Genomic DNA, 23,377 nt, shown 5'->3' with positions numbered 1-23,377 from the left:
CACTCATTTGAGGTCACTGAACTTCTTGCGGCACTGTATGCGGGTCCTCGGGGCTTGACTCCGGGCACTGACCACCACGGCTATCTGCTTCCACTTCCTTTTGACCGTGTGTCTGGAGGGCTGCCTTCCCCCCTGTGGATTCAGGACATCGCGCCTCCTTTCCACATCCTCCATCAAGGCCTTCAGTGCAACGTCCCAATAACTTGGAGACCGCTAGCTCCCCTGTTGTGCCTTTCCTCTTTCCCAGGTCAGAATCTCTTCAACCACGACCCCCAGCACCTGCTCCAGCCACAATGCAGCACCCCTTTAAGAGGTGCCGGTTGGCGCAGCACCAAGTTGGCGTGCTGCCTGCATTTCAATCAACGGGCGTGGGTTAATCACGCTTCATGATCTCTGATCCCGTCTTCAGGGCGATCCAGTTTAGCCCCTCAGGTGACTGTGTATCATCTCCAATACCTTAAGTTCAGTTTCCAGCATTGCACGGACCTGAGAAAACCTCCACAGAAAGGCTGTTTCTGGTGCTGTTTCAAGGAGGTGATTTTCCATTCGGTGTAAATATGGTGTGAGGCATCTGCACCTCTCCCAATGTTAGGTTCTTCCACTGTCCAATTCCACGGAACTTTCCCAACCATTCCTCCCTAACCTTTCTCTAATAGCATTATGGCTACAGCTATCAGTGTAAGGTCCATGTGTCACTCCACAATCAACAGCTGTTCAGTTTACTGCCTGTGTTAAAGGCTGGTCTGAATGTTCCTTACAGAGCTGGTACAGTTCACTATCACAAAGTATGGACTATGAGTGACACTTGCTGTCAGCATTAGCGCAGATCAATGACACAAATAAAATCGTAACTACAGTTCATTTTTATTGGTTATTTGAACACTCAGTCTCTGATATTACAGCAAATTAACATTTCTGCTGGGAAAAGCTATCTCTGCAACTATAAAGCTTTATTATTTTTTAACCATTTTAATCTATTACTTTATCATTTATCCATAAGTCACGCGGTAGAAATTAACCGCTTCCATTGAAGAGGCTGGAAATCAGGGAGCTGTGGGCGGCTCATTTCCCGGAGAGAGAGAACATAATCTTTATTCAGGCGTGATACCGACCATCCCGTACAAAGCGGGGAAATCGGTGGGGACTGTACTCACAAATACTGAAGCAAAAGGCTGCTTCGAATAAAAATATTAACAGTATATATTAAATAAGGTAAGTCGGATGAGTATGCTGCCAAACTTGTTCATTGATCAGAGAGCATCACAGCATCTTTCAAACACTGGGGTAGAGTCTCTGCTAATTTGTGATAGTTTTATCAGCACAATCCGGTGAAAACTGCTCAACCAGCGCAAAAGATCACGGGAACTCGAGCATGATTTACATCAAGTGTAAATCAAGTATTCCGTGATCTTTAACACTGGTTTAAAAATCTACAAAACTGGCCCGGCCCACAGATAGAAATAACGAGGATGGCGAGTTTCCACCGATTGCACCCGTTCGAGGAAGGTTTTCAAATTAAACTAATTGTCTTAGGCACCAGGCACTAGTCGGCATGATTTAAAAGTTTTACATATTAAACATACTTTATTGACTTACAAACTGACTAATGTATAACAATGAAACTAATAAATGGCTCAGTATAGTTTTCTTTTCAGACATTTCAGTTATCTTAAATCAGGTTTCCCACAGGTGAAAGGCTGGGTACTTCTATTAAAAATGCTTATTTTTTGTCATAATCAAACTCCAAGGCCTTTTCAAAGCATTAAATAGCTTCGCACTTCTCCCCATCCAGCTGGTGCAGTAACCCAGGAACACCAAAGGCCTTGCTGTCTCTGGGATTCCTGTCAATTTGTTTTGATACAATCTTTCTCAAATTTTCGTGACACAATTGCCAACCTTTTGTGCCTTGTTCAATTGTAAGTCCTTCCAGAAAATTGGTGATTGCATTTGATTCAGATCCTTTCTAGTGCAGTTCAAATAACCCAAACTGCAAAGACACTGCCTGCTGTTTATCAGGACATAATAACATAAGAACATAAGAAATAGGAGCAGGAGTAGGCCACCTGGCCCCATGAACCTGCTCCGCCATTTAATATTAAGGCTGATCTGATAATGGACTCAGCTCCACATCCCTGACCGCTCCCCATAACTCCTTGTTCCCTTATCGCTCAAAAATCTGTATATCTCTTCCTTAAATATATTCAATGACCCAGCCTCCACAGTGCTCTGGGGCAGAGAATTCCATAGATTTACAACCCTCTGAGAGAAGAAATTCCTCCTCAACTCAGTTTTAAATGGGTGGCCCCTTATTCTGAGACTATGTGCCCTAGTTTTAGTTTCCCCGATGAGTGGAAATATCCTTTCTGCATCCACCTTGTCAAGCCCCCTCATTATCTTATTTTTCGATAAGATACCTCTCATTCTTCTGAACTCCAATGAGTATTGGCCCAACTTACTCAACCTACCTCCATAAGTCAACCCCCTCAACTGCGGAATCAACCAAGTGAACCTTCTCTGAACAGCCTCCAATGCAAGTATATCCTTTCTTAAATATGGAAGCCAAAATTGTACGCAGTACTCGATAGGTTGGCCTCACCAATATCCTGTACAGTTGTAGCAGGACTTTGCTGCTTTTATACTCTATCCCCCTTGCAATAAAGGCCAACATTCCATTTGCCTTCCTGATTACTTGCATACTAACTTTGTGTGTTTCATGCACAAGGACCCCCAGTTCCCTCTGTACAGCAGCACTTTGCAATTTTTTTTCATTTAAATTATAATTTGCTTTTCTATTTTTTCTGCCAAAGTGGATAACCTCACATTTTCCCACATTATACTATATCTGCCAAATGTTTGCCCACTCACTTAGCCTGTCTATATCCCTTTGCAGATTTTTTGTGTCCTCCTCACTATTTGCTTTCCCACCCATCTTTGTATCATCAGCAAACTTGGCTACATTACACTCGGTCCCTTCATCCAAGTCATTAATATAGATTGTAAATACTTGAGGCCGCAGCAACGATCCCTGCGGCACCCCACTCGTCACTGTTTGCCAACCAGAAAATGACCCATTTATCCCGACTCTCTGTTTTTGTTCGTCAGCCAATCCTCTATCCATGCCAACATGCTAGTTGGATCCAAAATTGGTTCAGCGGTAAGAAGCAAAGGGTAATGGTAAATGGATGTTTTTGTGACTGGAAGGATGTTTCCAGTGGGGTCCGCAGGGCTCAGTACTGGGTTCCTTGCTTTTTGTGGTATACATCAATGATCTAGATTTGATTATCGGGAGTATGATTAAGAAGTTTGCAGGTGACACCAAAATTGGCTGTGTGGTCGTTAATGAAGCAGAAAGTCATGGACTGCAGGAGGATATCAATCTAATGGTCAGGTGGGCAGAGCAGTGGCAAATGGAATTTAATTTGGATAAGTATGAGGTAATGCACTTTGAGAGGGCTAATAAGGAAAGGGTATACACATTAACCGGTAAAAGTGTAGATGAATAAAGGGATCTTGGAGTGCTTGTCCACAGATCCCTGAAAGTAGCAGGCCAGGTGGATAAGGTGGTGAAGAAGGCATACGGAATGGTTGCCTTTCTTGGCTGAGGCACATAATACAAGAGCAGGGAGGTTATGCTTAAAATGTATAATACTTTGGTTAGGCCACAGCTGGAGTACTGCGTGCAGTTCTGGTCGCCATATTATAGAAAGGACGTGATTGCAATAGAGAGGGTGCAGAGGACATTTGCTAGGATGCTGCCTGGAATGGAGAAACTTAGCTATGAGGATAGAAACATAGAAACATAGAAAATAGATGCAGGATCAGGCCATTCAGCCCCTCTCGCCTGCACCATCATTCAATCAGTTCATGGCTGAACATGAAACTTCAGTACCCCCTTCCTGCTTTCTCGCCATACCCCTTGATCCCCCGAGTAGTAAGGACTTCATCTAACTCCCTTTTGAATATATTTAGTGATTTGGCCTCAACTACTTTCTGTGGTAGAGAATTCCACAGGTTCACCACTCTCTGGGTGAAGAAGTTTCTCCTCATCTCGGTCCTAAATGGCTTACCCCTTATCCTTAGACTGTGACTTCCCCAACATTGGGAACATTCTTCCTGCATCTAACCTGTCTAAACCCGTCAGAATTTTAAACGTTTCTATGAGGTCCCCTCTCATTCTTCTGAACTCCAGTGAATACAAGCCCAGTTGATCCAGTCTTTCTTGATAGGTCAGTCCCACCATCCCGGGAATCAGTCTGGTGAATCTTCGCTGCACTCTCTCAATAGCAAGAATGTCCTTCCTCAAGTTAGGAGACCAAAACTGTACACAATACTCCAGGTGTGGCCTCACCAAGGCCCTGTACAACTGTAGCAACACCTCCCAGCCCCTGTACACAAATCCCCTCGCTATGAAGGCCAACATGCCATTTGCTTTCTTAACCGCCTGCTGTACCTGCATGCCAACCTTCAATGACTGATGTACCATGACACCCAGGTCTCGTTGCACCTTCCCTTTTACTAATCTGTCACCATTCAGATAATAGTCTGTCTCTCTGTTTTTACCACCAAAGTGGATAACCTCACATTTATCCACATTATACTTCATCTGCCATTCATTTGCCCACTCACCTAACCTATCCAAGTCACTCTGCAGCCTCATAGCATCCTCCTCGCAGCTCACACTGCCACCCAACTTAGTGTCATCCGCAAATTTGGAGATACTACATTTAATCCCCTCATCTAAATCATTAATGTACAATGTAAACAGCTGGGGCCCCAGCACAGAACCTTGTGGTACCCCACTAGTCACTGCCTGCCATTCTGAAAAGTACCCATTTACTCCTACTCTTTGCTTCCTGTCTGACAACCAGTTCTCAATCCACGTCAGCACACTACCCCCAATCCCATGTGCTTTAACTTTGCACATTAATCTCTTGTGTGGGACCTTGTCGAAAGCCTTCTGAAAGTCCAAATATACCACATCATTGGATAGGCTGGGTTTGTTCTCATTGGAACAGAGGATGTTGAGAGGAGACCTCATTGAGGTGTCCAAAATTTTGAGGGGTCTGGATATAGTGGATAGCAAGGACCTATTTCCCTTGGTGGTGGGTTCAATTATGAGGGGGCATAGTTTTAAGGTGGTTGGTGGAAGGTTCAGAGGGGATTTGAGGGGTGGCTTTTTCAAGCAGAGGGTTGTGGGGGTCTGGAACTTAGGGCCTGGAAGGGTGGTGGATGTAGAAACCCTCAACACATTTAAAAGGTGCTTGGATGGACACTTAAAGTGCCATAATCTGCAGGGTTACATGGACCTAAAGCTGGTAAGTGGGATTAGACTGGATAACCTGTTGTTGGCAGGCACAGCTATGATGGTAAGTACTGCAGCGAATCGAATATATCCAGGGTGATCTCCTGGACGAGTTTCGATTACCTGGATGGGTTGGAGAGGAATGTTCCGAGATATTTTTTCCCCAATTGACCTGGGTTTTTATCTGTTTTTTGCCTTTCCGAGGAGATCACATGGCTCCGGTTGGGGAGGAGTGTAGAATGTTTCGGTGCAAGGGGTGTCGCAGTTGTGTGGGGCAGACTGGTTGGGCTGGGTGCTCTTTACCTTTCTGCCATTGTTCATTGTTCATACGTTTATATGTAACTTTCAGGGCTGCTGACTGAGGGCCGTATGTTTCTTTGTCGGCCGGTGTGGACACGATGGGCCGAAATGGCCTCCTTCTGCGTTGTAGATTTGCAATTGTGCAAAAATAAATGATGGCTTCTGCTCAAATGCCTTTTCAAAATAGTACTTGCATTGATTGATCAACTCAGCTTTCTGTTGAAAAGCAGGATTGCGAGGGGCTTTGCTGCCTGGATATTTGATCAGTTGAAATATTTTTTTTCTGCAACACTGACCTATTTGGTGGTGTATGAAGGTAGAGTTTGGAGTAATTTTTAATGCTTTCTTCAACAGCTCCACAGCTTTTTCCACATCTCCTTCTCTTCTGTAAAATTTTGCTGCAGAACGAGTTACATATGGAAGATCAGGGGACTTCTGCAATGCTTGTTCAACTAATTCGTGTTCTTCCACCTTTTGATTGAACTCTTGTAGTTTTAGAGCCAACATGGCTACAGAGTCATCTGGATCAAGTTCCAGCACACGTCACAACTGCTTCACTGATTGGCTGCGGTCACCACTCTCTGGGGTACCAGAAAACCCTTCCAGACGGAACAAAACAGTCGCATAGCCAACGTTCCATTCAGTGTCATCAGGATCTTCCTCCAGAGTCTTCTCAAAAACATTCCTTTGCCTCTTCATAGTATTGACAAGGAGAATTCAACAGTGACCAACCCTTCTCCCCGTATACTTCAGGTATCAGTGCTGTATACTGAGAGCCATCAGTAAATTATTTACAGATCATCTCCAGCTTGTCGAGGTAGGACTGGGCCTCTGTCAGTTGGCCCATGTGATAATATACCCAGGCATAGTTTCCATAGGTGATGATGCTTCTTCTTTCAAATTCATGTTCATGGTTCTCCCTCAGAATCTTTTCAGCTTCCTTTAAGTTTTGAATTGCCCCTTTGAATTGCCTTGCTGACAGTTTACAAATGCGAGGTGGTTGTCAGACCTGGCCTGATATTTCACACGAGCCTGTATTAAATCTTGTAATCTATACTTCATGTCGTCCAAGTCAATGCTGTCTCTCTGTGGGCCCCACGTGAAGTGACATTGAAGCTGGCCGAGTTTTGCTTTCAAGCAATCATTCAGTGTGTTGCTGTAAGAGAACAAAATAATCAAAGCCCATCTTATGTGTATCTAACTTACATTTTTAGCTCATATATAATCAACATAGCAATGCTGGTAAAGTCAGAATAGCAGAACAGATGAGCAGGTCAGTGCACATGGGCCCGGAACACCTCCCTGCAGCCTCACTGCCTGGCATCCCTCAGTTCGGGGGAAACCCATTGGAATCCCGTAATGGTCCCGGAGGCAACAACAAATGAACAATTGGCTCATGAGTGCCAGCAGAAATCCACGATCATCCATTAGTATGATCATAGGTAGGAACATAGGAACATGTTCCACCATTTAATTTATCATGGCTGAACTGTATCACAACTCCATCTACCCACCCTGGTTCTGTAACCCTTAATACCCTTGTCTAACAAAATTCTATCATCTCAGTTTTGACATTTTTAATTGGCCTAACCTCGACAGCTTATTGGGGGAGAGAGTTCCAGATTTCCACTACCCTTTGTGTGAAGAGGTGCTGTCTGACATCACCCCTGAATGGCTGAGCTCAAATTTCTATTTCATGCCCCCTTGTTCTGGCCTCCCCCACCAGAGGAAATCGTTTCTCTCGATCGACCCGGTCAAATCCTTTAATCATATCAAACATCTCAATTAGATCATCCCTTAACACTGGGGAAAGAGGGCTCGGGGAATGGGAGACTGGGGAATGGGGGCTCGGGGAGAGGGAGACTGGGGAATGGGGGCTCGGGGAGAGGGAGACTGGGGAATGGGGGCTCGGGGAGAGGGAGACTGGGGAATGGGGGCTTGGGGAGAGGGAAACTGGGGAATGGGGGCTCGGGGAGAGGGAGACTGGGGAATGGAGGCTTGGGGAGAGGGAAACTGGGGAATGGGGGCTCAGGGAGAGGGAGACTGGGGAATGGGAGCTCGGGGAGAGGGAGACTGGGGAATGGGGGCTCAGGGAGAAAGAGATTGGGGAATGGGGGCTCGGGGAGAGGAAGACTGGGGAATGGGGCCTCGGGGAGATGGAGACTGGGGAATGGGGGCTCGGGGAGAGGGGGAATGGGGGCTCGGGAGAGAGAGACTGGGGAATGGGTCAGGGGGGATCATGGTGAGGCCAGGCGGGAGGTAGAAGAGGCCAGGTTGAGTGTAATTTATTCTGTGGGGGCCTGGAAGAGCTGGACTGATCCCTGGGCTCCAGACAAGGTCACTGGGCCTCTCCAGCCCTGGCCTTCTCTCACACACCACAGCAACTCCCTTCAGCCCCCTCCCAGCAGATTCTTTCAGTCCCCTCCCTGCAGATCCCTTCAGCCCCCTCCCAGCCGATCCCTTCAGCCCCCTCCCAGCAGATCCCTTCAGTCCCCTCGCAGCAGATCCCTTGAACCCCTCAGGAGATCGAGCTGCCGGGGGTGGGCAGAGCTTTCGGGGGGTTGGGAGTCGGGAAGTTGGGTTTGGAGGGTGGTGGGAGAACTCGGGACCGGGAGAGGCGGGGATTATCTTTAACCTACCCGGCAACTGATGATGCAGCTCGCAGTATTTGTCTGATTGGATAGTTCAATGTTTGGAAAGTTTATTTCGGCACCAACACAAACTCTCCCCGTGTCTTTTCTACCCGGAGCCTATTGGCTCACAGCCTGTTTTTATTGTAATTGGAGACAAATATACCCTCGAACCAATCAGTCCGGAGGAGTCTGAGTGTAAAACACTCTGCACTGGGCAAAGCGCAAGAACAGATAGCACAGAGAGACAGTCCCAGAGACACAGTATCAGCACAGGGCACCGAGACAGTCCCAGAGACACAGTATCAGCACAGGGCACCGAGAGACAGTCCCAGAGACACAGTATCAGCACAGGGCACAGAGAGACAGTCCCAGAGACACAGTATCAGCACAGGGCACAGAGACAGTCCCAGAGACACAGTATCAGCACAGGGCACAGAGACAGTCCCAGAGACACAGTATCAGCACTGGGCACAGAGAGACAGTCCCAGAGACACAGTATCGGCACAGGGCACAGAGAGACAGTCCCAGAGACACAGTATCAGCACAGGGCACAGAGAGACAGTCCCAGAGACACAGTATCAGCACAGGGCACAGAGACAGTCCCAGAGACACAGTATCAGCACTGGGCACAGAGAGACAGTCCCAGAGACACAGTATCGGCACAGGGCACAGAGAGACAGTCCCAGAGACACAGTATCAGCACAGGGCACAGAGAGACAGTCCCAGAGACACAGTATCAGCACAGGGCACAGAGAGACAGTCCCAGGGACACAGTATCAGCACTGGGCACAGAGAGACAGTCCCAGAGACACAGTATCAGCACAGGGCACAGAGAGACAGTCCCAGGGACACAGTATCAGCACAGGGCACAGAGAGACAGTCCCAGAGACACAGTATCAGCACAGGGCACAGAGAGACAGTCCCAGGGACACAGTATCAGCACAGGGCACAGAGAGACAGCCCCAGAGACACAGTATCAGCACAGGGCACAGAAAGACAGTCCCAGGGACACAGTATCAGCACTGGGCACAGAGAGACAGTCCCAGAGACACAGTATCAGCACTGGGCACAGAGAGACAGTCCCAGAGACACAGTATCAGCACTGGGCACAGAGAGACAGTCCCAGGGACACAGTATCAGCACTGGGCACAGAGAGACAGTCCCAGAGACACAGTATCGGCACAGGGCACAGGAATCACACGGTCTGAATTGGGCGCAGCTCACGGACGGTCTCTCGGAAAAGGATTGCCTGCAAACCGCTCATTCCAGCCTGTCGAGGGAAGTAACAATGTTTGGACTGACCGTGCTGGCCCTTCTGTGTGGAGAGGTGTGTGCAGGCTCTCACTCCCTACGGTACATGCACACGGCTATCACTCCGCTCCCGGGCATTGCTGAGTTCACCGATGTGGGTTATGTGGATGACCAGCAGTTTATTTACTATGACAGTGTGAGCCGGCAGTACACCCCGCGGCAGCGGTGGATCAGGGAGAGCGAGGGCGCCGAGTACTGGGAGCGCTACACACAGATCCTGCGGGGCAAGGAGCAGGTGATGAAAGGCAACATTCAGACCGTCTTAACCCGCACCAACCAGACCGGCGGGATCCACACGCTGCAGAGGTTGTGCGGCTGTGAGCTGCGGGATGACGGCACCACCAGCGGCTTCTGGCAGTACGGCTGGGACGGGAAGGACCTGATCAGCTTCGACAAGGATCGCCTGGTGTGGGTCACCCCGGTACCGTGGGGAGAGATCACCAAGAACAAGTGGGACCAGGACAGGGCCGAAATGCAGCAGGACAAAAGTTACCTGGAGCAGGAGTGCATCGAGTGGCTGAAGAAATACCTGAAGGCTGGAGAGAGAGAACTGGGAGCTGTTGCTCCTCAAGTGTTTCCTTCTGTGGACAAGGCGTCGAATATTAAAGCCCCCCAACTCTCCTGTCTCCTCACAGGTTTTTACCCTCGCGAAATCCAAGTGACCCTCCTGAGAAATGGCGAGCCAATCAGGGACACGGAATCCACGGGCATCCTGCCCAACCACGATGGCACCTACCAGCTCACGACATGGGCTCAGATCGAGCCCGCGGATGGAGCCACCTATTCCTGTCAGTATGAGCAGAGCGGCCAAGCAGGAGGGAAGACCCGAGACTGGGACGGGACGTTCCGAGTGACTCCAGGATCGCCAGAGGGAACAAATAGGGGTTTGATTGTTGGAATTGTGATTGCTGCCGTCGCCCTGATTGCTCTTGTGATCGGTGCGGTTGTGTGGAAGAGGAGAGGAGGAGAGGAGACATCTGGTTACAGCCCAGCGAACCCTGCTGAACGAGGAGAATTATCCCCAAACTCACCAGCCCAAGCCTGAGGCTGGTCCCGAAGTGAAGTTCACTGGGACTAGAATCTGGACTTGCTGTGTCGCAAGGAGGGTTCATTCAGAAGCAATCCACGATTCTGCATCTTCATTTCGTTTGATTGTCACTGGCTGCTGCCAGTGTTAATAGTAATCGGTAATGTATCTATCATTGAGTGGGTTTGGGGATATTTTCTTTTTGGTGATTGGATAGAAATCTCCAGTTGGGTCTTTTGGTGTTTAATGTAAATGAGATGTGTCTAATTCGGCACGGGCTGGATGGCCAAATGGTCGTCTTCCGTGCTGTAACCATTCTATGATTCTATGTATGGTGGCCGGGGGAGAGGGAGACTGGGAATGGGGGCTGGGGGAGAGAGGGAGACTGGGAATGGGGTCTTGGGGAGAGGGAGACTGGGAATGGGGGCTCTGGGTGAGGGAGACTGGGGAATGGGGGCTTGGGGAGAGAGAGACTGGGGAATGGTGGCTCAGGGAGAGGGAGACTGGGGAATGGGGGCTCGTGGAGAGGGAGACTGGGGAATGGGGGGTGGGGGAGAGGGAGACTGGGGAATGGGGGCTCGGGGAGAGAGGGAGAGACTGGGGAATGGGGGCTTGGGAAGAGGGAGACTGGGAATGGGGGCTCCGGGCGAGGGAGACTGGGGAATGGGGGCTTGTGGAGAGTGGGAGACTGGGGAATGGGGGTTCAGGGAGAGGGTGACTGGGGAATGGGGGCTCAGGGAGCGGGAGACTGGGGAATGGGGGCTTGGGGACTGGGAGACTTGGGAATGGGGGCTCGGGGAGAGAGAGACTGGGGAATGAGGGCTTGGGGAGAGGGAGACTTGGGAATGGGGCCTCGGGGAGAGAGAGACTGGGGAATGGGGGCTCGGCGAGTGGGAGACTGGGGAATGAGGGCTTGGGGAGAGGGAGACTTGGGAATGGGGCCTCGTGGAGAGAGAGACTGGGGAATGGGGGCTCGGGGAGAGAGGGAGACTGGGGAATGGGGGCTCTGGGAGAGGGAGACTGGGGAATGGGGCCTCGGGGAGAGAGAGACTGGGGAATGGGGCCTCGGGGGGAGAGAGACTGGGGAATGGGGGCTTGGGGAGAGAGGGAGACTGGGGAATGGGGGCTCTGGGAGAGAGAGACTGGGGAATGGGGGCTCGGGGAGAGAGAGACTGGGGAATGGGGGCTCGGGGAGAGGGAGACTGGGGAATGGGGGTTCGGGGAGAGGGAGACTGGGGAATGGGGTGGGTGCAGGGTCCAGTATTTCCCATAGAGCCGGGAGCAGCAGTAACGTGGTGAGTGGGAGTGACACTGAGAGAGGAGCAGCCAGTAAAGGGGTGAGTGAAACCTGGGGACCTTACTGTGGGTAAATAGTGAAAGATTATTTCCAGTGGTGGGCGAATGGGGAACTAGGGAACAGAAACCAAGGATTCTAAAACCTAAAGGGAATGTGATAAATATTTGAAAAGGAAGAATGTTATAAGATCTGGGGGGAATGGGATTACAGAAGAGAGTGCAAGCTCCGAGGTCGAATGGTCTCCTCCTGTGCAGTCATTTCTATAATTCTATGAAAACCCTCCTTTATTGAGACCGAACACATGGAACGGTTTAGAAATGTTGGTGCTGAGCTGAGTTTAGGACAATGTGCCCTGTGAGAAGTGCCCCACACACTGAGCTCACTGGCCTTTGTGCAATCTCTTGGATTGGTTCAGGTGGGTCTGTGCCGGCCGGGTTTGACGTGTGAAGTCCAAATACAGATCAGCTCAGACTGAGGTTCCCAGTTCAGAATTGTCACCTTCACACGGAACCGGAGACCAAATCAGATTCCAAGGTGATAGAGAGAGAGATCGGGCCTCTTAAATGTGGCTTCAACTGGGGAGCCTGACCTCACCTGGTGCAGTGCAGGGGGATTCTGGGTATGGTTTCAGGGTGAGTATCAGTGGGTTAAAGTATTACTGCTAGTTACACATAGGATAGAGAGACATTACACCTATTACTGCTTGTAACATAAAGACTATCAATGAGTTATTGTATTACTGTTGGTTGTGAGGGACATCTGATTGTCAGCACTTTTTCGAAATCAGGGATTCCTAAAAATGTATAAAACTGTCACGAATGTGTAAAACGGATAAGAATATTATGTTTAAATCGTTGTTTTGAACTGCAGATGGAATATCGATTCGAATCAGAGAAATGCTTAGAAATGGAGGATATAGTTTTTTGTACTATTTACAATCTCCCTGATGCTAGGCAATTTAAATACTTGTTGATGTATTTTATGTATAATGCAACGGGTAGGGTTTAAAGTTACCTGAACAAAACTGCTGGTGTAGATAATGAAAGGAAGTTTGTAGAATTACGGTAAACATGTTGCTATGTCGTAAAAGACGTAACACTCTGGGGTGAGCAGTTTTTTGGTTTTGCTTCTGTAGAAAAAAAATGAAGTAGAGGGAACCTAATTAATCAAAGGGGACCTAATTAAGTAACGTTAACAACCAAAAATAAAGGCTGTCAGAAACAAAAGAAATACGTGCTCCGAAACACAGGGAAAATGTTAAAACTCCAACTCTCAGGAAGATAAATCACCTTATCACAGTATAACCCAGACAGTTGGACCAAGGTTAGGTCACATGAGGTGATAAACGATTACGGGAAACAAAGGCGGATTGAGAAAAATCTCAACTGGTTGAGAGCAGATCAGCCAAGAGGCGCAGACCTGAGAATGATGTAGCACGTAACTTATCAGATAAAAGGTGCACAGGGGAGGTAACGAAGCTTGCTGTCAATATAATTGTATTAACTAATTAATATTTGCAATCATAAAGTTAGGCGAAACTTTGTGATGCGGCAGGGAAACAACAAATGGAAAGCTTCCACACGGAACTTCATAATTTTGTATGTATTTTGACTGTTACTATAAAAATAGTAACCTGACGCTTGTTCGAGGAGAACAGCTAGTTTGGATCACCGAGTTACTGAACTCGTGCAGAAGCTGTCTTTCTCTCGATCGAGTACTTAATAAACAAATCTTTTCTCCTAAACAGACTTGTGTTGAGCATCTTTGTAATACTCCACATCAGCTTCATAGTTCAAAGAGTAGAGGGATAAGGCTGTGTAGTGATTGTTCCTGGGAGAATAGAGACAGAGAGGTATCAAAGGAATTCCACAGAAAAGCTACTTCGATAAGATATAAATAGTGAAATGTGACCAAAATTGTAAGACATCTTTAAGGCGGGTTGTTGAAACAAGAATTGAGACAAAGAACTAGAAAGCTTATTGGATAGTAAGTTTTTAGGGGCACCTCGAAAGGTCAAACGGTCTTGTCAATATCCAGGGTCAGGCCCACTCCTAAAAATAGAATAAAAGTAGCTTCCTGAAGAATGATGGTATAGATGGTGTGAGGGAAGGGCGAAACAGAAATTTAGCTGATTGAACACTTTTCGAGAGAGATCCCATGCTTTACCGAAGGAAGATCTAGACGAGAGAAAGAGACTGCAAGCAAGCCAGAGTACTGCTCACTTGTATCAGCCTTTTGTCCGATCGGAATCGGTATCAACTACCTGTTACGGTTGTATGTTTTTGCTCTATAACTAATATGTTATATTCTGTCTTAAACTCTGATTAAATATAATGTATCCACCAGATTGGTTTTACCGTTGATCCTGATTATTAAAGGGACCAGAGATAGCCTTAAACTTGGCTATTTCCAACCAATTGGCTTCGGGGGCAGGACTGTAAAAAGGTTATTGTGGAGAAACGAGTTGGAGACAGACTTGCTCTAAAATGTCATAAAGGGTATCAGGTGGAACGACTGGGTAGGAAACCCCGTATGGGGGTGTGCTTCGTCACGGAAACCAAAAAACAAATCACGGATGCTCATTGTAGACATAAAATCATGAGCAGTCTCTCCGAGAAATTCGGGGTCCAGAGGGCCAAAGAGGTTATTAGAGTGGTCCAAGAGGAGGGGTGTAGTTACTCCAAGCACTGGGATGGGATAGCATCCCAAGTGAATGAGAAGAAGATTAAGCTTAAAGAAGCTAGTCATATACAGCCCAATATGGCCCACTTGTGTGCCGTCCGCTCGAAAGAACTCGAGCGCTTAGAACAAAATACTTCACTTGAAAAAAAATGACAGGACTGGCAGGATCGATATGCGAATGTCTGTTCTTTCCTTCGACATGAGGAGAGGAAGCCCGACTGGCTTCACAACGTCATCAGCAGGCCTTTGAGCAAAACCAGTCTTTAAAATCCAAGGTTAAACTCTTGTCCTCACAACTGAGGAACTCAAGAGGAGTTCTCAGAGAGTATCTTGTAAGCCCCCCTCCGGTGGGCATTGGTCACTCCCAGTGTGAATTAAAAATACTAGAATTGCAGGGGAAACTGGGAAAGCAATCAGCTGTTGTGGCAGCCATCACTCGCTCTAAACTGGGAGACCCCAATGTTAACCCGGAAGGCCTGACTAAACAGAAATAATCCCACAAAGATTCTTATTGTCAGGACAGCCCCCGACCCTCACGCCCCCTCCCCCTTATCCAGGAGGGAACACCCCGGCAGAGACAAAGAAGGTTAATCTGATCACTACCACTATTACAACAGCCCAGGCAGATAATGAAGATGAGTTTGACACTAATTCTGAGGTCTCCGGGACATATGACCAACCCCCGAGAGAAAGCGTCACCACTACTAGCAGAAGTCTGAAACCGGATGAATTAAAGGCACTCGTAGAATCGATGGGACCCGTCATCTTGGGGATGAATCCGATCACCCTGACCCGTAACTGGGGCAGGTTCCGCCGTAGCCATCCTGAATTAGAGACGGCAGATTTAAAACAGGTTTTGTTGTGATGTGTCTCCGAGGACCTTTGGGATGTGCTCCCCAGGATGTGTATGATTCAGACAGAGATTGGTGGTATGTGTTGGAGGCAGTGTCCGTCCGACTGGGTATGGATTCAATTGACTTTAACCAGCTGATGGGATGCGCTCACCAGATGAGCGCCCTATTTCCTTTCGTTCTCGGTTATATGGCTAATACGAAAAGGCCCAATGATATCAAGATGCAAATGAAGCTAAGAAATTCAAATGAAGTTTCTGAACGGTTTTTTGCCTGGGATAAGAGATGCTCTGGGAATAGCAGTTCATAAACGGACCCCGTGGGTGGACTTGATGGGAGTCTGTATTCAAGCCTGGACCGAGCAAGTCCCTTCGACCTCAACCTCGGGTTTCAGCGGTGGAGGGTCCCCTAAACCCAGATCCCCAACCACCACAGGGCTCTCCCAATGAGAGGGACAGACGCGATGTGACTTGCTTTCACTGTAAAAAAAACCGGTCACATTTCTCGAGAATGTCGAGGTAGTCGACGCTCAAATTATGGGCCGCGTTACCATTCTCCAGGTCAAGACGATAGCAGATTGGATTCAAGACAGATGCTACAGAAACTGGAGTGCTTGTCGGCAATGGTAGAGACCATGCAACACAATAAAATGGGGGGCAAACTGTGGCAGCTGTCTCCCGTAGTGGGGGTACATGGCCAGAACTATCCACCCCTTCCCAAACACTGTGACGGTCACCAACCTCACCAGTGACCAACTCCTCCTCCTCTCCCATTTGGTATCAGGAGGATGCGAGACCCTTCAGACCAACTATTGATCATGAAGGCCGCCACCATGTCATGCTCATGGACTCCGGCTCTGCCATGACTATTTTACACGACCCTGCCCCATTCAGGTCTTGCTCTGAATCTTTCTGGTTTTAATGCTGCTACGCGGGTGGCTAATCAGGGGTTAATTCCTATTGTTCTATCTATCAATGGGGATTCCGTTAATGTTCGCTCTGCCGTTTATCTGACTACTTATGACCAGAAAGGAATTCTCGGGAGTGACACATTACGTACACACCACGCTGTTCTCGACTATTGTTTATGGTGGCACTTTAGTGAGGGACCACCGAGGCCTGTTCGGATGCCCATTTGGTATATACGATTAAAAAACCCGAGAACTTCACCCTTCCCTGGACTGAAGACCCCGGGGTTGATTTGCTGAGTGTAAATTTTCAGATGTTTTTGCTAAATCCAGACACGATTGTGGTAGAATGTCAAAAAAGGAGAAGATTATTGGGCCCTCCCACCCTCCTGTTAAGCAGTATGCTATTCCAGCTGAGAGGAAACCTTATGTTGGGTCTACTATTGGGTCGTTATTCACACTGGCACTTTTACTACTAATTCTCCAACTTGGCCAGTTAGGAAACTAGACGATAGTTGCCGTTTAACAATTGATTATCGCAAGCTTAATTCGGTTACTCCAGCTTGTGCCCCTGTTGATCGGGAGACCACATTCTCCTGTCCCAAATTCCCCCGGGTCGCTGCTACGTCTCCACCTTTGATATTTCAACCAGGTTCTGGAGTATCCCTGTCAAGGGAAGGGATCAGAACAAGTTTGCTTTCACCTTTGAAGATCAAAGGAACATGAAGGGCATGTTTGCCTCAAGGCTTTCACAACGCCCCGACTATATTCCACAAACGGATGGCTCAGGTACTTAAACCCTTTTTTGAGACCTGACTGTCTGCTGCAGTATGTTGATGACCTTTTGCTTGCAACATCTGATAAACAAACTCATATTGAAACATAGAAACATCGAAAATAGGTGCAGGAGTAGGCCATTCGGCCCTTCGAGCCTGCACCGCCGTTTAATAAGATCATGGCTGATCATGTAACTTCAGTACCCCACTCCTGCCTTCTCTCCATACCCCCTGATCCCTTTAGTCGTAAGGGACACATCTAACTCCCTTTTGAATATATTCAACGAACTGGACTCAACAACTTTCTGTGGTAGAGAATTCCACAGGTTCACAATTCTCTGGGTGAAAAAGTTTCTCCTCATCTCGGTATTAGATGGCTTACCCCTTATCCTTAGACTGTGACCCCTGGTTCTGGACTTCCCCAACATCGGGAACATTCTTCCTGTATCTAACCTGTCCAATCCCGTCAGACTTTTATATGCTTCTATGAGATCTCCTCTCATTCTTCTAAATTCCAGTGAATATAAGCCTAGTCGATCCAGTCTTTCTTCATGGAAGAGTTATTAGACCTTCTTCCGAAAGCTGGGTTGAACATTAATCCCAAAAAGGCACAATTGTTGCTACCTGAAGTGATATTTTTAGGGGTTATTGTGGGGCCAAAGGGACTCAGTCCCGACCAGGATAAGATTGCTATGCTTTAGGTACCATTGCCCGTATCCAAAACAGCACTTCTCTCCTTTCTGGGTCTGCTGGGATATCAGCGCTCGTTCATTCCCAGATTTGCAGAGCTGGCCAAACCCTTATATGAACTATTAAAGGGTGAAGAGGACACTGTGGCCTGTGACTGGATCATCGAACATACAACAGCGGTGTCCCTCCTTAAAATTGCCGATATGCAAGTCACATGCCTGATTAGCCTGACCGAGTTCAGCCTTTCCACCTGGAGATGGGATCCACCGATCAGAGTCTTGGTGCCATTTTGTGTCAAGAGGTACAGAGTAAACTTATGCCAATTGTGTAGGCCTCTCGTATTTTGACTGGCGTGGAGAAGAATTTTACTGTGTGTGAGTGACATCTGCTGGCCACTTTTTGGGCAGTCAAACAATTCTTGTTTATTATCAGTTTAAATAAACCGATCATTCATAGCCCCCACACTCCCTTGAATCTTCTACTTAAACCGGGGGGCACGCTGGTCTCCTCTGCTCAACTCAGTCATTGGACACTTCTATTAACTCAGAGAGATTTGGAATTAACGCCAAAGCAGACAACTCTACCTCAGCTCGTATTTTATGAGGGCAGAAGCCATGAATGTCCACTTTCACCACTGAAGTTCGACCGTCATCCCATCTCTCTTACTCCAATAGGTGATGCCACGGATGTTTACATTGATGGATCATCCTATCACAGAAATGGAAAACCCCTAGTGGATTTGAATTAGTTATGCCTGACCGAGAAATTAAGTATAAATGCATTCCCCACTCTGCTCAATGTGCTGAAGTTGCAGCCCTGGTGACAGCAATCCAAATTACTTATGACATACCTGTTAATGCCTGGCCAGATAGTGCCTATGCGATTAACACTTTGTTACCTTTATCGCTGTATGCTCGGAACACGATCAGCCCCTGTTTATGTTGGTAAGAAGAAGTTTCACTCAGCATCTTTGAACTTACACACCCGGAGCAACTCACAAGCAGATCATGCTGCTACAGATGCCACCGTTAACGGTGACCTCTGGCAAGCTCCTACCCCTCCCTTAAGGTCTGTCCCGAGTATTCAAGGTGGGGATATCGATCTCCCGGTCTCTAGGCCAGTTATCTTCCCTATGCGGTTGTTATTGCATGGCATCGGGATGGATGTCCGTTGTCTCAGCCCACTCCATGGGCTGTGGACACACAATTGGCTCCAGATCAGTCTGGGAAATCTGCCCTCCTGTTAATGTATGGGCCCTGCTTGCGGTGGCTATCATCTGATCTCCCAGTTGTCTGTGTTCCCCCATCCATGGCACCCAAAATGTTTGATCTCCTCCACTGACACCCGGTGGGAGGACACTATTCAGCCGATGCAACTGTTCAGAGACTACGCAAATTTGCATGGCATCATAATTGTGTAACTGACGTCACTCATAGAGTGAATGTTGCCTGCCCTGTTTACAGCAAAACCCAAGTGCCACATGAAGCGAGCACTGTTGGGTAGTCCCCCTCCTCCCGAGGGGCCATGGTCTCACCTTCAAATTGACTTTATAGGCCCTTGCCTACAGGACCTTCTGGGTTGTGGTATTGTCTGGTTGTAGTTGATACGTTTACAAAATGGATGGAGTCTTTTCCATGTAAAACAAACACAGTATTGACAGCAGCTCGCCTATTATTGGGTGAGGTGAGCTGCAGGCAGGGAGTGCCAATTCAGGCTGATACCGCACAAAGTTTTACCGAGCTGCAACGGACAATGGGTATGTTGCATAAACTTCACATCTCCCACCGTCCACAATCATCTGGAATGGTGGAAAGAGGAAATCGAATTCTGAAAGTTATGTTAAACAAATTTGGTGCAGATCACCCCACCAAATGGTCTAGCATGCTGTCAATGTGCCAGATAGTTATTAGATCCACCCCGCATAGCACAACGGGTATTTCACCCTACCAAGCTATGACTGGGCGACTAATGCGAATGCCAGCCCATCTGTTAACCCCTTCAGTTACACCCTTAGTACAGGGAACTGCCAACCAAAAATGGCTTGAAATGTAGCCAGACAGACAGGGAAGTCAAGAAGCCAGGCATAGAAACACTTCGATAAGCAGTTCCGACCTTTTGAACAGCAAGTGGGAGATATCGTAATGCTACTAAACTATGGGAAGCAACAACATTGCTTCGAACCAAGGTGGAATGGCCCCATTCCCGATTATTGACGGGGTCAGTCCTTCGGTCTATCTGTTGCAATTCCCTGGGGAAAAAGGGGAGGACCAAGGGGGCTAAATAGTACCATATCAATCAGTTGAAAACCGTGAAAGAATAAATATTGCATGTTTTATCTTATAGAACCAGTTAAGAATGATCAGTTATCGAACCCTCCTGCTGGAGGTCATCATTTACTTCAGACATTCGAACAGGTCTCAGACATGCTCAGTTACTTGACAACAGAAGATGTGAAATGGTTAATGTGGCTCAGGGAAGTGAGACAATTAACACATACTCCATCGAGAAACGATCTAATTAATGACAAAAATAGAGATTTGGAGAATCTTTTAAGTCCATGACTTGTTGATTAGATGTTAAACTTCAGCTTTCTGTACAATGTCTGTTTTCATTACCTGCATCAATGTTTGCTGGACATGTATATACTTAGTTGATGTGCTACTGATTGTCAGACTGAATTGTAACTATAATAATTATGTTTTGTAGGTAACAGAGCGTGGGAAAAGCCAGTATGAATCCAGTATGAGGGTTTTGATGGTGCCTCCTGTAGCATGTTTTATGGGTCTAACAGAACCTCTTTCAAAACCGATACCGAAGTGAAACTGACAGTAAATGAGATACTTCAGTATAAGCTGCACAATTAAGTGGTGCAATTGGTATGACATTCAGAATGGTGGGATATTGGGCCTAATATATCAGTACATTCTTAGGTTCAAATTATTTCACACGCTTGGTAATTATCTAACTTGTGATGATAGTATATTTGATATTTGATTAATTGAACACAACAAAAGGGAATATGTGAAGCAACACAGAGGAAACCCCAGGTGGGGTAAGATCAGGAGAGATACAAGAAACAGAGGATAGCCCAGGCAGGGCACAATTGGAACACCGGAACAGTGAATTGAATTTGAGAAAGGGATCAGAGGTTGCTTCTCCCGTTTAAAGGAACGGATTGTAAGAAAGGGGAAAATCTTAATTTTTGAATCACCCTTAGCAAAATCTAGAGTTGGCATGGTTAGTAGAGGTACGGAAATGAGAGATCAAAATAACTTTCTCTCAAGGAGGGGAATATGTTAGAAATCAGGGATACCGAAAAATGTATAAAACTGTTATGAATGTATAAAACTGATACGAATGCTGTGTTTAAATCATTGTTTTGAACTAAAGACGGAATATCTATCAGCTACCTGTTATGATTGTATGTTTTTGCAATATAACTAATGTGTTATATTCCATCTTAAAGTCTGATTAAACACTATGGGTTAGATTTTCCACTTTTGTGCATATTGCCCAAAAATGGGCGTTATTTCCGGTGTGGGCGGTAAGAAAGGGTTTTCAGATCGTCGGCTTCTCGCCCATTCTCAAAGCACCAGTCAGCATTTTTGAAATTAGGCGTTACCGCGAGCGATATGAAATGCACGGTAGCGTTAAATCTCTCTGAACTTCTGCTGTAAAGTGTCATCATCCTTAGCAATGGCATGTTAGCGCTCGATTCCCGCGATTCAGGAGGTCAAGGGTCACCATGACATGCACAGAAGAGGAGACAGAGAGAGGGGGAGCTGAGAGGGACTGGTGTGTGGCTGTGGTGTGGGCTTGTTTGGCTGTTGTGGGAGGCACGAGGGAGATTCACCAGCAGCAAGGAGCCGACTAAGCACCAAGAACTTTGTTGGCACCGAGTTTTTATCCAACAAATAAGATGTAACATGAAAGGGATGGTGGAGGCCCTGGAGCTAGTAGCCAGAAACACTGATGGCAGAGAGCTCCCAGTGGTCCCGGAGCACAGCATTGCATCCCAAGGTGCCACGCCACCATTGCCACGACACATGAGAGCCACGATCAACATCTTGCTTCTGGCTCGGAGCACATTTCCACCTTGGGATCGTCCTCTCCCGTATCCGTCCACTCAGCAGTTCAGCCGTCATCCCCCTCAACCCTCCACAATGAAGCATCACCTGAGGAGCTCCTCGGCCAGGCGGCTTGGAGTCAAGAGGGGAAGTGGAAGGGATAGAGGTGGGGAGGAAAAGCGGGGTGGGGGGGCGAGGACGGCAAGGGGAAGGATTGTTTTTTACAGAAATACTGATGATTTCAGACAACTGTGTGGTTTAAATGATTTTTATTCAACAAAACCTAGTTGCGCATAGGCTCAGGTAGCTGCACCGTTACATGCTGGTGATTCCTTAACATCAAAGGGTATAATTACACTTAATTTCAATCAATGTAAACTTTAACTGTCACCAACATGATGCCCACCATTGATGTATGATCTGCACACCCAGCAGTGTGTCAGCCTTGTAAATAACACCAACATTCTTCCAGGCAAAGCGCTCATTGATGAGCTCCTAACCTAAGGCTCTTGCAGCTATCATGCCACCACGGGCCCTTTCATGCGGTTTACAGGGGGGCAGGGGCATGGCTTCAGCGCCAGCCTGATTGTCTGGCATAATTTCAGCATCTGCCTCCTTGTCCTCCTCTTCCTCTCTGTGGTGAGGTGGACTGTCAGACACTTCAGGCAATTCTTGTCCCCTCCTGATAGCCAAGTTGTGCAGCATGGAGCACACCACCACGAATTGAGCCACCTTCTCAGGGTGGTTTTGGAGCTCGCCTCCTGACTGGTCCAGGCATCTAAAGCGCTGCTTAAGCACTCCAATGGTTTTCTAAATTTGACTAATTCTGGTTGCATTAAAGCAGCATATCCTTCGAGTAACCATTAGCAACACACTTGGAGATTGCTGATTGTAAGAATCGGCGGAAACATCGACAGACTTCAAAACATTTTGTACTTTAATTTTGGACTTTTGCTTTTCCATATTTTCTGTTACTGCAGAAGAGCAGACAGCGGACTTGGGATAGGTCCATACATGTTCCACAGGAATACACATCAGGTGGGTGGGGATGGGTCAATGGCTAAAATTGCAGGAAGATGGCTGATGGGACCCTTTGTCATCAGTGAGAGACCAAGTAAATTGGTCAGAGCTCAAGCCATCGAAATGACGGCGAGCCCCAGAGCACAGGAACCTCAGGACAAAGGAAGCCATTTGGCCACCCAGACTCATTGGAGCCTTTATCCCCAGAATGGCCCAGTAACAAAGACACAGGATTCATTGCTCTTTCAGTTGGACTGCCTCAGGCAAAAGACTGAATTTTGGCACGAAGAATTCAGAAGTATTTTCAGGTATAAGAGAAACGGCAGTTGCAGCCATCGCTCTCCTCCTCCAAGCTTACTTGTTTCATTCAACGCACACAAGGACTGAGCACTCGGTCTGGGACGGAGAGAAGAAACCACCAGCTATGAGCAAAGAGAGCCTCCCTCATCGGGAGAAGCAGTGAGTAAGCCAGAGGGGTAACTGGTGAGCATTATCCCAGCCCACACATGTCTTA

The 23,377-nt window shown here is 47.4% G+C and overlaps 1 protein-coding gene across 1 annotated transcript; it reads left to right on the top strand.

Annotated features, from left to right (window-relative positions):
- The first annotated feature begins 9,449 nt into the window (after window positions 1–9,449).
- Window positions 9,450–21,097, top strand: LOC139259610 (class I histocompatibility antigen, F10 alpha chain-like). Its single transcript, XM_070875096.1, has 2 exons — window positions 9,450–10,733; window positions 20,483–21,097. Exon 1 carries the CDS (start codon window positions 9,524–9,526, stop codon window positions 10,589–10,591), a length of 1,068 nt encoding a protein of 355 aa, XP_070731197.1. The 5' UTR covers window positions 9,450–9,523; the 3' UTR covers window positions 10,592–10,733; window positions 20,483–21,097.
- The last annotated feature ends 2,280 nt before the right edge of the window (window positions 21,098–23,377 follow it).

Source organism: Pristiophorus japonicus, chromosome 3 (assembly GCF_044704955.1).
Source record: "Pristiophorus japonicus isolate sPriJap1 chromosome 3, sPriJap1.hap1, whole genome shotgun sequence".
NCBI lineage: Eukaryota > Metazoa > Chordata > Chondrichthyes > Pristiophoridae > Pristiophorus > Pristiophorus japonicus.
The sequence above is the reverse complement of the archived record's forward strand: the minus strand, read 5'-3'. Positions and strand labels throughout refer to the sequence as shown.